Here is a 15,251-nt window from a genome sequence, read left to right as displayed (position 1 = left end):
ACTGTGAGAAAGAGCCGAGTCTTAGAAACAGGAGGAGGGGAGGGAACTGGACTGGAAGCTTCTTCTACCCCCATTCTGCAGGATGCCAGGAACTTTGGCCCCTTCCAGTCTTGTGCTTTCCAAATGTATCTTTCTCTCTGCTCATCTGGATTAGAGTAGGGGCTGTCCCTCCTCCATGCAGATTTCAGCTGCCTTGTGATGGCCAGAATTCCTCACCCCTGGGCTGCTTGGGGTGGGGGCTGATATGAAGGAATGGGAAAGCCCTTCTCCAGAGATAATGGGGAGGGACTGAGTGGCCACTGTAGGAAATCTGGGCCTGGGGCCTAATTCCCTCATTCTGTGACCCTGTGCACCCTGAGAGTCTGCCTCCATTTCCCTCCAATACCATATGAATCAGCTGAACCCTGGCGAAGCGCTTTCTCTAAGCCATGAATTTTCTGGGTCTTTGCCCTTGTTTCTCCAGATCCGAGTAAAGTGTCTCTCACCCTGGCTGACTCCAGAACAAGTCGTCTTCTGATGGTTCCCCTCACGGAGCTTTCTGATCTCTTCTCCCCCCAAGTCCAAGGCCAGTGTTCTCTCTATCCCCTGGCCACTACCCACGTCAGGACTTATCAATTCTAGCCTGGAACACTGCAGTGGCCTCCTAACTCTTTCTGCTCTTGGACCCTTCAATCCAATCCACGTAGCAGTCGAGGAAATCTTTCTGAAATTCAATTTTATCACTTAGGAAAAAATCAAGCTCTGGTGTTCAAGACCTCTAAGATCTGCACCCTTCTCTCACCCATTTCTGTTTTGCTCACACACCTACATATGAACATATTTTGAAAAGCATTTGAAGAAACACTACCTTCCACGCTGGGAACAGCTACACAGCCATCCCTGCAAAGGGGGCCTGCCTGCACCCAGTCTTGAAGAAAACCCACAGCAGCAACTGGGCGATTTCCTTTCCTGCCATTTTCTGACTCAGTGGGACTTCTGCTGACTGACCCCCGCACCAGTATACCTCAGCGCCCAAAGAACAGCTTGGTTTTTATCTTAAGGCTAGCCATTTAATTTATTTTGCTAAAGGATCTTCCCAGCATCTTGAGCAGAGGGGAGAATTCTTCTTTTCAATGTATTTCACCATTTTAATGGGATATAGGGGAAAACAGAGGCTGGTTCCTCTTTTTTAAAAATTGAGCTATAATTGACATAACATTGTATTAGTTTACAGCTACAAAAAAAACCCTTTTTTCTTATAAGAATATTCAAGATCCACTTTCCTAGCTACTTTCAAATATGCAATACAGTATTACTAACTACGGTCACCATGCGGGACATCACATCCCCAGGACTTACTCATTTTGTAACTGGAGGTTTGTACCTTTTGACCCCCTCTCCCCAGTAGGGGAGGGAATTCTTGGCTTTATGTGGCAAACCCTGAGTTTGGCTGGGGGTAAGATTGAGGGGAGGAATGGGACAGAAGAGGGGGAGGCCCTGTTCCTGGGAGTTCCCAGTCTAAGAACAGGAAGAGGGTGTCCTATTTTCCTTTCCTAGCCCCCTTTCTCCTCCTCAGGGAGCCCAGTTGGGAATTTCCTATTATACAATCCTGAGCAGGAGGGTGGAGTGGGAGCGGAGGGGAAATGAAGGGGCGAGGGTTGGGGAGAAGCAGAGAGCAGGTCTCTCTGTGCATGTACAGCACAGCCTCCAGTGGGCAACAGTGGGGTTGGTGCAGCCATCCTTTATAGAAGACAGCTTGGGCCACAGCTGTACCCAGGATAGAGGACCCTCTGCTTCCCAAACATGGAGTCCCATGTCCACACAAGTCTATCCATTGAAATTCTACCATTAAAAACTACCTTCATTCCTTTGGATCTTCAACTCAGCAAACAAGTGCCTACCGTGGGGGTGTAAGGTGTTGCTTTGAGGGTTAAGAGGGCATTTTGGTTTTCCAGAGCCTCAGTTAAATGTCCCTAGGAGGGGGCAACTTAAGACCACCCTGGTGGGGATAAGTCCATTAGTTGCTTCTTCACCCTGGGGGTGGAGGTGGTATTGGGGAGAACAGGTGGAGTTCCAAACAGAGCCTCTTCAGGTGCAGGTGGGGAAGAAGGACGGCGTTTATAGGCTGGGTGGTTATCAGGGAAAGCTTCCGGAAGGAGATACTCTGGAGCTTGGAGAGCCTCACATTAAAGAGGAAACTGTGGCCTTAGCCCCATAGCTCTGAACAGGGCCGGCTGGCCAGAAGCAAAGGGGTAATGACGACAAAGCCTCCTCACCTGCCACATACCAGTCTCGGTTTCCTTCTCCCCCACCCATAACATGCCCGCTGCTACCCTGCTGTCAATTCTTCCTGCAAAGTGAGCAACTGAATATACAATTTACACCTCTCCCTTCTCCAAAGTACATGTGTTTTATTTCAGTGCAAACCTCTGTAAGGTCCAAAAAATGACCCCAAAGCTACACAAGATATTCTAAAGCAGTTTTCCCTCTGGTACCCCATCCTCAAAGCACCCCACATACAGGCAACTGCCAGGGCCATCTACTTTCTCAATCCTCAATTTTCCCAACTATAAAAATGAGCAGCAAAATCAGGTCACTTTCCAGTCCCTTCCAACCCTGACATATGAGGTCTTAGCATCTTGAGACTCCACAGCCTCCCGTGCTGAGAGCACAGGGCCGGCCAGCCCTTGTTAGGAGGCAGCTAGTTTGTGGTTTGGCACCACTGCCCAGCAGGCATTTATTAAATCAATGGGATGTGGTCCCTGCTGGCCTAGAAAGAGAACATTAAGCTCCAAAAACTTCCTGCAGCAGGCCTCCTTCAGAGTGCAGCTCAGAGGGGTGAGGAACAAAACCATTCAGGTCCCTGGCGGTGCTCCAAGATCCTGTTCGCTAGTACTTTTGCCCTGTCTGCACAGAGAACCAGTGACTAAAAACATCTGGAAGCCTCAGTAAGACGTGGGCAACATCTCTCTCCTTTCTCTGGGGGTGGCAGTTCTTGACCCTGGTAATCCAGGTTGACCTTTGCCAATGCCCCTTCCCATCCAACCTTCTGCACTTCATTGGGCAACAACCCTCTAATAAGATCCACATGAATCCCGCTGCTAACAACTCCTGGAAGGGCTATAGGATCTAACACCTGCCATGCATTCCTTGAGCCCTAGTAGCAAGGAAAAAGAGGGCTGAGTCCCAACTCTTGCGCCTCTGGGTCTTCCAGTTGAGTTGTGGAGAAAAAGAGTATGTGAGAAAAGAGAAAAGGCAATGATGGGGGCTTGCTAAAGACAGAGAAGGCAGCTGCAGGTGAGGAGTGCACATGCGTAGTGACATGACTGCTGGGTGGCCCAGCGGAGCACACCCAGGCCTGGGCTCGCCTCCTGCTAGTGACCTCAGTCATGTTGACAAGACCAGTGCTGACTCTGGGAGGCAGGACTAGGTTGAGAGGTTGGAGTTACATGTGCCCCTGACCTCGTGGCCCAGGGTTGCCTGTCTTTCCTCTCCCTGTTGTGATCTGGGCATGTCCAAAGTTCTTTGGGTTTCTAATTATTTTCGAAAATATTTACTGAGCACCTGTAAGTGCCTGAAGCGGGAGAGACACATTAGTGAGTTGAACAGACCTTATTCCTATGCTCTAGTTCTACTCACTTGCATATCCTGTCCGACTATAGGTCACAAAGTCTCTTGTACACTGGTCGGGGGGGGGGGCTGAAAGTGCTTGGAGTTCTTGAGGCAGGAGAGCCCCCTGGGCAGCTTTGGGGCTCTCCTATCCTGACTCCCCACCTTAGCTTCTATGGGGTACAGTGCACGGACACAGGATTCCCTCCGGCTAAGGTCAGAGCTCCGATTCACATTAGCATTCTTCTTCCTAAGAGCAAGAATCCAAGAAATAAATACAACAGGTTACGCTGCTTGAGGTTTATTAAGTACAAGGCTGTACTTACTGGGCCTGGCCTTCTTTTAAACTCCTCCTTTGCCTTCCTTTCCACCCAGCTATTTGCCTGCTCTGCTCCGAGAGTCCTCAGCTGATTTTACTAACCTATCTGCTCTTCGCTACGATGAGCCAAAGACTAGCACAGCCTCCGAAGCTGAAGGTGGGTTCATCTCAGAAGGCCCTCAAGGCTCCTACTGAGGCAAATAACTCTGCTTCAGTCAGCTGAGGCCACTGTGGAGCAGAGAAACTGGTGTCCTTCTTGGAGCGCTGCCTCCATTTCCTTGAATTGAGCCAACTGGCAGGCCTCCTCCAGCCCCAGCCAGCGGTAAGCCTGGTGCTCGTGGGAGAGGCGGATCTCCACGTCGTAGTCCTTCACCTCTGCCAGCCAGTAGATGACTGTTTTAGGTTTCTTCCTGGCCACATAATTGAGCTCCCTTCTGAACCCCTCAATGATGGTCAGCTGGCTTGCTTTTAGGCCTGCTTCTTCCTGAGTTTCCCGCAGGGCTGTTTCCAATTCATTTTCTCCTGGTTCCACATGGCCTAGTTAGGAGAGAAGAGGAGGGGGAGATAATCTTTAAAAGAAGCTGTATTTTCCAGGTTAGATGATTTAAAGATGGGGTCTTCAGTGACTTTCCTAGCTGTTGTTACGCTAACGGGAGCCTAGAGATTGGCAACATCTTAACACACCTAGGAATGGGGTGCAGGGCAGGTAGTGTCTGGCTCTGTGGTATCTGGGAAACCCCTCCTCCCCACACCATCTTCTCTGCAGAGAGTGAAACAGACCATGTGTTTGGCAAGTCTGGTCTAGAATACTGCTCTTTGATGGTGAGAGAGATGGCCTCCCTCAGACTTCTGCTTTCTTATTCTTTGGAGCGCTCCTCATCCCATATCCTCAGGGAGACTTTTCCCGTGGAGACCTTCAGGCGATTTTCCCAAGGACAGGCCATCCCTTCTGGGCAGATGGGAGCTGGCTGAAGACGGAACACTTTGCCTACAATCCACAGTGAGGATTTAAACTGTCCGCAGTTGGTCTCTGAAGTCCCAGGGCCAAGACAGGCTCAAAACCATGCACTGCGGCACCAGCAGCTGTTTCCAAGTAGCTATCAAGGCTTTTCCAAATTGTTTTTCATCTTTCTAACTGAGCAAGACCAGATTCCAGTTTCATAGGGAAAGTCCTGATGGGAACTTAGACTAAGGACAAGCTGAGAAACAGTTCTAAGAAAATTTGTTGGCAAGACCCAAACCCAAGTAGACAGCTGCCAAGAAACTGTTGTTGTAGAAGAACTTGAAGCTCTGCAGACTAGAGAAGCCCTCAGCTCTGCCTTTAGGCCGTCCCTGCAAATTCTCAGCTTGCCCAGAGGAGCCAAGGACTGCAGGGGGAGGGTGGGGGGTGTCTGGCAGCCTCTGTCAACACATGGCTCCGGCAAGTTCCTGGGGGCCTCCCGGCCCAGGAGCTCACAGGGAGCAGGAATTTAGCTGTTCCCTTCTTGGTTTGGAGATGGGGCTGTATCTCAGTGCTCTTCTGTACCAGGGGTCCTTACAGCAGTGCCCTTAGTCAGCTGCTGCTACACAGCTCCGACAGAAAACGATCAGCTTGGACTTGAAAACCCACTCTAGCTCATGGCTTCTGGAGAACTTTCTCTGTGTGGCACCTCATATAGCCGTGCACACAAAGACAGGTAGGTAATGCATCTAGAGGAAGGTGGGAGGGATGCTGGTGGTGACAGGTGACTGATCCAGGATGTCTTAACCACCCTCGGAAGTGGGGAGTCTCTGAACACTCTTCCCGATGTCATCTACTCAGCATTCTGCCCATCAGTGTTAACAGGGTAACTTCTCCCTGAGGCCCAAGCAGGGAAAAATGTGGAGGTCCTTTGAAATCTTTCAGTGAGAGGGGACCATGCAGTGTGACTTAGGTGATAAGGAGACAAGTATGAATATTCCTATTCAAAGTATTTGTTAAAAAGAAAAAGAAAAAGCAATGCATAGTATTTGTGATACTTCTGTCCCTTTTACCTTGTTTCTCCCTAGTGAAACTCAAATGTGCAAGTTTTATTTCCTGTTCCCATGTCCTTGTTTTCCTACCCCTGGATCCTTGCTCACCCCTCCCACCAACTCCCCTTTAAAGTCCCTGATCCCTACCGATTGGGGGCTGCCCACTCTGGGCCCCTGACCTGTGGCCCAGTAATGACTTGACCCCAAGGACCCCAATGCCCAGCCTAGTGCCTTTTCTCCTTCCCAGCCATTCATCACAGAGGCTGGTGCTCTGGTGAATTACACCCCTCCTTCCCCCAGGTGACGTTTCTGTCCGGGGATTCAGTCACAGAGTTCTGTTTCCAGCTCTGCTCTGGCCTGGCATGGAGACCTTGTACGTAAAGACAATCAAAGGCTCCCACCCACCCCACGTCCTCCTGCTGCACAGTCACTGAGAAGCAGGACTTGTGGGGCTCTTGGCGGATTTCTGAGGAATGCGCGGCATTTCCCCAAGAGCCAGCCCCTCTGGCCTCGCACCTTTGGGAGGAGTCCAGTGATGAATGCCATCGGATGCCTGCAGCAGTAGAAACTCAATTGCCGCGTTGTCCACCTTGGGAATGAGGCGTCTTCGGAAGATGATCAAGCCACACGCTTTCAGGGCCATGGTCTGTCTGAGGACTTAATAAAGAAGACATGGGACATTGGGAAGTTACACAAAGCAGGAAAATCCATACTGGGGGGCAGCACTCTGGTGCTGGGGAGTAGCACAGACAAGCCAATAGTGACCTCATCACCTACAGAAAAAGGCAGCATGCCAAGGACCAATGAGGGGAAACCAGGAATCAAAGATGGGCTTTTCTGTGTAACTGCAGGACCCTGGCCCCACCCTGTCAGTGTGGCTCTATTCCAACTCCTCCCAGATCTCCCTGTTAAAATATAGGGCTGGTGTGTGCACGTTAAGAGACAAGATCCTCAGGAGTAAATCCACTGAAACTGGAGCGATGCTGGGAATGGGAGAGACGCAGCACGGTATTATTGAATCCACAATCCCATTTCCCTCAGCCTCCAGCCTGAGTCTCTGGAGCAAAGAGACCCCAACAACATGATATCTGATGGCTCAGAGGGGTCACTTAAGAAGGGTAGCTTGGTGTACTAAACCCTTTTTTATTTTTGATTTTTTCAGTCTTTTATCTGTATTTTACAACGCTATATATTGTAACACACATGGTTCAAAATTCAAAGTTCAAAATGGCACACATAGTAGAAAGCCTCTTTCCGATTCCATCAAAGATAAACTATTATAGCATAGTGGTCAAAAGCATGAATCTAGAACCTGGGTTCAAGTTCTAACTCTGCCACTTATTCACTGTGTGATTAGCTCCTAAGCCTCAGTTTCCTCATATGTAAGACAGGATAATAACAGTTCTACCTCAAAGGGTTGCTGTGAGGATTATATGACTTAACTTCTGTAAAGTGCTTTAGAATAGTGCCTGACATGTAAATGATTTCAATATACATAGAAAAATGTCTGGAAGAATACATATTGTTTTTTGGAAAAAGAGATTATGGGGAGACTTTCATTTTCTACTCCATGTATTTCTGTATTGTTTGGAAATTTATTAATTTTATAATCAGCAATACAATAGACTAAAGTTTTTTAGTCTTTCCCATTTCAGGTAGCCTTTTTTCCATTTCAGGAAAAAATGTCAACAACAAAACACCGGAAGGAAGTAAGAGTAGGAATATCTGCAGAAGTGAAAAAAAAATCATCATCTGAAGGGGGACATGTAATCAAGGTAACAAAAATATGGAAGATCTTTTATGTAGGGCCCTGTTAAAGAAAAATCTGTGTCATTTGTTCATTCAACAAATATTTACTGAGGACCTATTATATACTAAGTACTATTCTAGGCCTTTGCCCTCATTTCATGCAGTTTATATTCTAGTGGGAGAGGTAGACTTAAATAATTAAGCAGATTAAAAAATCATTGTCAATAAGGTATGTGCTACAAAGGAAAAATGTGTGATGTGTAACCTGACCTTGTCTAAGGGACCAAGAAAGGATTCCTGGGAGAAGGGATGTTTGAGCAGAGAAGTAAAGGATGAGTAAAAGGTAAGTTGGCAAAGGGAAGGAGAGAGGTATGCTCCAGGTAGAGGGAACAGCACGGGCAAAGGTCCTGAGGTGGGATGGCAGAACTGAAAGAAAGCCAGGTGTCTCAAATGCAGCGAAGGCTTGAGAGAGTGGCCCACGTAGGAAGAGGCTTGGGTCAGCATGACCTCATCTGCAAAATTCCAGAGCCAAAGGAACTGGTACTCATGGATAGCAGAGCTGATAAAGAGAGGGTGGCTGGGGTAGGGATTGATGGTCTCCATGGCCCCCCTGTTGGTGCTCAATCAAGATGAGCTTGCATCTATCAAAGGCATAAAAATCAGACCCAGGGGTGGACGTTGGTTAGAGCGCGAACTCTGGGCAACGGGGCTGCCGGTTTGATTCCCACATGGGCCAGCGAGCTGTGCCCTCCGCAACTAGAATGAAATCAATGAGATGCTGCTCAGCTCGTGGGTGGCCAGACGGCTCAGTTGGTTGGAGAGTAGGCTCTCAACCACAAGGTTGCCAGTTCGACAGAAAAAAAAAAAAAAATCAGACCCAAACTGAAACCTGTTCCAGGGCAATTATTTGGACTGCCAACAGATGGTAATGTTACTCTAGGGAATGGAGAGTGGTACCTTACCAAAAAACCAAACACACTCAACACTGTGACCTTTCCAAATCTTTCTAAACCTTAATGAAAGTTTTTAAGAATTTGAAATAATTTCAAAACGGGTTTTTAAAATGGTCTGCACTCATATACTGTTGGTGGGAGAGTAAATTAGCATATCCCCACAGAATAATTTGGTGACAATTATCAAAACAGCACATTCCCTTAGATCTAATGATTCAATTTCTAGTCACTATGATATACAGAAATACATGTTTAAGATGCACACATGAGGATATTCATCACAATCTTGTTTGCAATTTATCAAAAAAAACAAAAGGCAGAAATATCCATTAATATGGGAACAGTTAAATATAGTATATCTATGTGATAGGATATTATGAAGCCGTGAAAAAATGAGGTAGAGCCAAAAGTGCCGCTTGTAAAAAGATATGCAGATGTACTGAGTTAAAAAAGTATGGGTTAGAATATTATGTATAATGTGATCCCATTTGAGTTTAAAAATTCGTATGTAAACTGGTAGCAGGTTTTTATTAAACATTGCGTTCTGTTTCCCCGGTCTCTCTATTTGTGCTGAGAACTTTCCCCATTCTGGAAGCCAGAAGAAAGCATGCTGTCGCCACAGAACTGGTGAACAAAGACTTCAAATGACTCATTGTAGGCTTAGGTGCCCTACAGGTACCTGATACCCCCCTGCCAGACGCTCAGAAAGTATTAGCAAGCTGTATAAGTAGGGCGCCTTACCCCGGCCTCAGGTACAGTCGCATGGAATGAGTGTTAGAAGCCCTAGATTAGCTTAGGGATCCAGTACCCTGCCTGGGACACAGGAGGCCGCTGAGCATTCTTCCTCCCCAACATCACAATACAGTGTGAACAAAGATGCCTGTAGGGGGAGCCAAGAAAGATGGGCTTGGGTGGTCACGTGGAGCCAATGGGAAGAGGGGAGCACGCCAGTATTTTCCTATGGGAGGGGGCTTAGGGTAGTGACAAGGGTGCACCCTAGCAAGAATATATCTCAGTAGATACCCATGTGCAGGAGTGACCACATCTAAAAACCAGACGGACCAATGGTTCATGTCAATGGGACCAGAAGAGCTAGAATCAAGAGCTACGATCAGAGGTTCTCTTTCTACCTATGCTATGGACCCATGAAGAGGACTGTTGTTCTAGAAAGGCAGAACTCCTATTTGCCCTTTCAATTGTTTGACTTAAGCCAGCTCTTCTCTAGAATTTCTCCCTCCTTCCCCACACACGTATCCTCCTGCTCATCCTTTCCAAAGAAGCTCAGATGTCATCCCTTCTGTGAAGCCTTCTGGCTTCTAATTACTCCATCTTCTGGGCCTTTCTCATGGCCAAACGCTTTAAGCAACAGAAAATTAAGGATTTAGTATAGGAATTAGACCTTCTGCAGTTATGGAAGTTGAGAGAGAAATCCATGCAACTCTGTTGCCTCTGCATGTGGTGTTGGGGCTGAAGTCTCTATAGGTCTGCGAGGCCAGCAACTGGGAAGGAAAGCTGGCTGTGAAGGGAGGTGAGCAAGGAAAACTGGAACTTGTCAGAACAAATCAGGACCTATAAGGATGGGAATTCATGAGGACAAACTGAAACCTGTGACTTCCTTTCACAGTCTCCAAGCTCATTGATGCAGGTGACTTGCAGACGCTGGCGCCCTTTGCCACAGAGCTTTTGTACACCGGGCCCAGGACAGAGAGTAGCTGAAAGAGCTTCAGCATGAGTTGGGGGGCTGAAAGCCTCGGAGCTGTCCTGCACCAACAAAGTGAGTCAGCAGATCAGTGTCACAAGGTATGCACTGCCACCGTGCCTAGTATCCTGCTCTGTCCTTCACAATGTACTGGCAGCTACTTCAGCTTTTCGAACCTCAAATAAAATTTTCTTGGGGTCAGCCCTAACCTGGAACCATACAGGAAGGGAATCTGGGGAAACCCAGTTCCTGCTTAGCTAAGTGGACTCAGTGCAAAGTCACCCCAAGCACGCATACCTCGTATGGTAAATCTCTACCTCTGGCAGGGAAGCCAGACCATGAGCTATGTCTCCTTGGGACTCAGCACAGCAGCTCTCAACAGATGTTCATTGACTCAACAGAACTCTTTCCCCACCTCTCACTCGAACAAATGCTTAAGGTATGTTCCGGGAATTTGGGAAATAGCCCAGTGTTTTCCTAAAGACTGCCATTTACATAAAAGTCAATGGAGCTATTGTTGGAGGTTTTCTGTTTTTCTGGAGACTATGGAGCTGAAACTGTCCTGGGGTTTGAAAGCAGCCAGTTCGCTCACTCTTGTTCGGTCTCCCTACACTTCTGTCTGTCTGTCTGTCTGTCTGTCTGTCTCTCTCTCTCTCTCTCTCTCTCACACACACACACACACACACACACACACACAGACTCCAAATGGATTCAAACCTCAGGAGGTTAAAGAACACAGCATCCAATATGCAAATATGCCTGCAGCCAGGACTGCAGAGGTGAGAACGCCAGGCTGACAGCAGGCAATTCACACTTCAGAAAAGTGGCAAAGTGCCTTAGGTGGCTTAAAAAACCTGAACAAACCCCCCCCTCAATGTCATCAGAAGGTTCCAGAAGCTAAGGAAAAGTGCTCTTGGCTTTCCCTATATATACAATTCCCTCACAGCCTAGGAGGTTCAGGATTTAGGTGCCAAAAAATAATTCACAGATAAATGGCTATACTGATGTGTTGTTCCAATATTTTCATCAAATTAATCAGAGTGCTATTGAAAGCCTAGTTCAACCTGAAAAGCCCTCAAATATACCTTTAGATACAGAAAGAGCTCCTCAAATCCTCCCCTAACTTGTACTTCACAGTCTAAAATCCCTTTAGCAGAAACAGTGTTTCATGCCACCATCTTAGCAATTAAGCATCGACACTGTGCCAGGTTCTTTACATGTATCTTTTTTAATGCTCAAGACAACTCTTAGCAATGAGTATTATTATCTTCATTTTACAATGAGGAAACTGAGATTCCAAAAGGTTAAAATACTTGCGCAGAGGCAGCTGGTCTGTGAATGGTGAAATTTGAATCCAACTCAGTCCAACTCCAAAGGCTATGTATTCTTTTCCCTTAGGCAGCTCTCCTTACCATAAAAGAGCAGGGCTCGCTGCACAAGTGGCTGAGAGAGCACACGCACATGATTTAAAAAATTACTTCCAGTTCCAAAATTCCCAGTGTTTGATCTATATTCATATGGAGATTTTAAGATCTCTGGCTGGAATTCTTTCCACAGAATAGGTTTTATTTGGGGGGGGGGGGCGTGTAGATGAATGGCTTTGGTGCCCTAAGACAAACCTGGAGGGTAACGTGTAGCCTGGGGCCCCTAAATTTTGCCTCGTTGATAAGGATTCTATGCCTCCTCTGTTTTTTGGACAAGCCTTGGACAAGCACACAACCCTAACTTAGGGTGCTGGTGTCCAGGAAATTTGCCCAGGCCACTCCACTGTGAGGAGGGCCAACTCTGCAGCCCACGAGCAACTCTCACCGCTCAGCTTTCCCGTACCTCCCACATTATAATGGTCTTTTCTCTGATTCTTCAACTCCCTTCTTCCCTTTCAAAGTGGACAGAAATGAGCCACCCATCCATGAATAAAGCTCTCTCTTGTAACCACAACAGCAAAAAGAGGAAAAACAGAAAGAAAAGGAAAAGGGAAAAAAGCCTCCAACTAGCATGACTAAATTGAGACAAAATGTTCCCTCAACTGCACCTTTCCCTAGACATCTGCCACTTTCTTTTCTCACAGAGACCAAGCTGCTGAGTCATCTTGCTATCTTTGCTATTTGGCTGAGGGAGGAAGCAGGAGGTTTCACCTGTAAGAACATGAATATTGGTTTCTAGGATGAGGCCAAAGTCAGACAAGGTTGGGAAAAAAATCATTCCTAGTAAAGGATTTCTGTTAAGTGGCCTATTAGTGCCATCTACTGTACAATTCTGGAAAGCAAACATGAGGAATTCTAGTATTAGGGCCCGAAGGGATTCATTTACTCATTTTACATCTGTTGAGTGTGTCCCATGCGACAGGCAGTGTGACAGGATTGAAGAGTAGATATGAAGCTGAACACTACAAAGCCCCTGGTTTCTAGGGGTTCACAGCTTCATGAAAGGGGAAGATATTTAGACAAGTTACCAGTGTGCTTCGTGCATTATGGGGTAATTGTAAGATGGAAAGGTAGCAAAGAAAAAGGAGTGTTTATCTTTAGGTCACAGGGGTTCCCCATAAGGGTTTTGAAAGAAGGCTAGGAGTTGACCAGCAGAACAGAGGTAGAGGCAAGGGAGCACTCCAGGCAAAGGGAAGAGTGTAGGCAAAGACCACATTCCATTGCTGAACAACTTATTTGATATTCTGTAGGCAATGAGGAGCCTTTGACTAGTTTTAGGCAGGGCTGTAATATGCTCAGACTGACATTTTACAAAGACATTCTGGAAGCAAGGAAGGTGGAGAATGAATTAGAAGGAAAGATTGGAGGCAAGGAGACCCATCAGTTACAAGCCTGTTACCACCAGCCCGGATGACAAATGATACAGAGTTAAATTAAGGCAGAGGCCATGAGAAAGGAGAGTAAGGGATGAATTTGAATATCTCAAAGAGGAAATCAACACTATTTCATGTTTCATTGTTCCAGGAAGAGAGAGAGAAAGGTGTTTGTTTGGGTGACTAGGTATAAAAGAAATAGGTGAAGGAAGAAGTAGAGTGTAAGTTATGATATCTGTTTGGGACAAGTGGAACTTGAAGTATTATAGAACAACCACAAGGTAAATAGACAGGTGAGTAGAGTTCAGTCATCAGCTGCTCCCATCTCTTCATTTCCCAAGGTGGAAATTTCCATTAGAGAAAAATTTTGCTCTCACCATAGGTACCTCTGCAACCCACCTCCTTCCATTTGGGTAAATCTGCCTTTGTATCTGGTATTCCAAGCGTTCCATCCTCTTTCAGTCAGAAATAGCATGGCACAATACAGAAAAGCATGGCTGGCTTTGCAGTGAGAAAGATATAGCTCCCTAATTCAACAGCGGTGTTACTTTGAGCAAAATACTTCTCTATGCCTCATTTTCCTCATTTGTAAAGTGAGGGTAACTCCTACTTTTCATAATAGTTGTAGAGTTGAAAATAAATAATGTCCACATAGGGTCTGACATGTCAGAGCTACTGAATATATGTGATATGTGATTACTCTTATCCCTGTGTCATAAAAGGTCATCAGAAAGCTTCTTTATGTTGTTTTAATGGCATGCTCTTCGCTTTTATTGATAGTTGAAATCAAGAAATGGCTTTTCATATTTTCTGCAAAACTACTGGCGAACACACTGTTCATCACACCATGTATATTCCTTATGCATAAGGTCCCACAAGATAAATTCCTTTAAATATAGATACTACAAGGAACGTTCACTCTTTTGGAGACTGGATTGTTTCCTTATTAGTTATTTCTTTAATTGACTAGTTTTAGTTAAATTGGGTTCTCAATTACAGTAAGTCTACTGGCCCATTGGCTAGTATATTTGCTTGTTTCTATTATGAAGTTAATAGCTACCATTTTTTTTTTGAGGAGTCACTACTTGCCGGGCACCGTGCCAAGTGCTTTCCTTTCATTATTTCAATAAATCTTCACAATTCCCCGAGGCATTACTGTCATTTTTCAGAAGAGGGAAACTATGGCTGAGATGTGTCTGGGTAGTAACTCAAAAGTAGGTCTACCCGACTCCCAACATACTGCTCTTAACCTCAATTCTATATTAGCCTTTTACATTTGGCTATTTGATTGCATTCAGTTTACTTTACTTAATATAACCTATTTCAAATATGATAAACACATAGTGCCCAAACCAGGCCAGAAGAAAAAGGAAGTTACATTTTAGGTGATGGGACTCTCGTATGAATTTTACTTCTGCGATAACTGCCAAGATAGAATATTATCCTTTCCATAAAGGAAGCAATTAGAAAATGTAAAATCTTTTTTGGGAAGTAAGTAGGATTTTAGGTTTAACAAGGTGAAAACTGAGGCTCAGGGAGGGTATGGCGCTGGGCCTCTGGGCCCTACACCCGGGAACTCTGGGGTCCTGACCAGCCACCCCATCACCACTTGCAGCGGGGAAAGCAAGGCTCAACCGGAACTGATCCCTGCCTTCTCTGCGCACGTAGGTCAACAGGGACCGCGAGCGGCTGAGGCTGAGCTGCTGACGCCTCACTGACGGCTCGGCGGAGGGCGCGCCCACCTTTGACCCTGCAGCGACGAGGGAGATCGTCAGTTGCAGACTCCCTTCGCTCCGAACCTCAGTTGCTACGCGGAGAACAACCCAGAGGGCCCTCTCCAAAGGTACTCACCCCAAGCAGCCCGAGACAGGAGTACGTCGACCAATCCGGAGAGCGCGACTGCGCTCTAGGAGACCAATAATATGGAGCACAAGAGTCCTAGACCCGCCTCAGAGGTGCCTTTCACTCACTAAGGACAACGCGAGACCTTCACTCAAGCAAAACGATTGGTTGAAAGGTGGAAATTGTAGTGCTGCCCACTGTCTCCTCAGATCCCTGATTGGTCTTCTAGAGGAGAAGGCGGGCAATGTCAACGAGTTTTCTGGTTGCCCATTGGGGAGCGATGCGGAACTGCCGGTGCGCGGGCGCTGGCGC

At 46.6% G+C, this 15,251-nt stretch overlaps 1 protein-coding gene across 2 annotated transcripts; it reads right to left on the bottom strand.

Annotated features, from left to right (window-relative positions):
* Nucleotides 1–2,367: 2,367 nt before the first annotated feature.
* NUDT2 (nudix hydrolase 2) lies at nucleotides 2,368–15,063 on the bottom strand. Of its 2 annotated transcripts, none has more exons than XM_081066130.1 (3): nucleotides 14,949–15,063; nucleotides 6,416–6,556; nucleotides 2,368–4,444 (listed from the first exon to the last, which is right to left on the bottom strand). In XM_081066130.1, the coding sequence occupies exons 2-3, from the start codon at nucleotides 6,540–6,542 to the stop codon at nucleotides 4,119–4,121; spliced, it is 453 nt and encodes a 150-aa protein (XP_080922256.1). In that variant the 5' UTR covers nucleotides 6,543–6,556; nucleotides 14,949–15,063; the 3' UTR covers nucleotides 2,368–4,118. The 2 variants fall into 2 exon arrangements, with proteins under 2 accessions (XP_080922256.1, XP_080922257.1); XM_081066131.1 differs by lacking the exon at nucleotides 14,949–15,063 and adding an exon at nucleotides 14,840–14,859 and having other exon boundaries at nucleotides 2,381–4,444.
* Between the last annotated feature and the right edge of the window lie 188 nt (nucleotides 15,064–15,251).

This window comes from Rhinolophus hipposideros (genome assembly GCF_964194185.1).
Source record: "Rhinolophus hipposideros genome assembly, chromosome: 11".
NCBI classification, from domain to species: domain Eukaryota; kingdom Metazoa; phylum Chordata; class Mammalia; order Chiroptera; family Rhinolophidae; genus Rhinolophus; species Rhinolophus hipposideros.
Note: the sequence above shows the minus strand (reverse complement) of the source record. Positions and strands in the feature narration are given on the sequence as shown.

Coding starts and splice junctions, on each gene's coding strand:
- NUDT2 (XM_081066130.1), bottom strand. CDS start 6,542: ATGGCCCTGAAAGCGTGTGGCTTGATCATCTTCCGAAGACGCCTCATT. Junction 4,445..6,415: donor TCACTGGACTCCTCCCAAAG/GTGCGAGGCCAG, acceptor TCTCCTAACTAG/GCCATGTGGAACCAGGAGAA.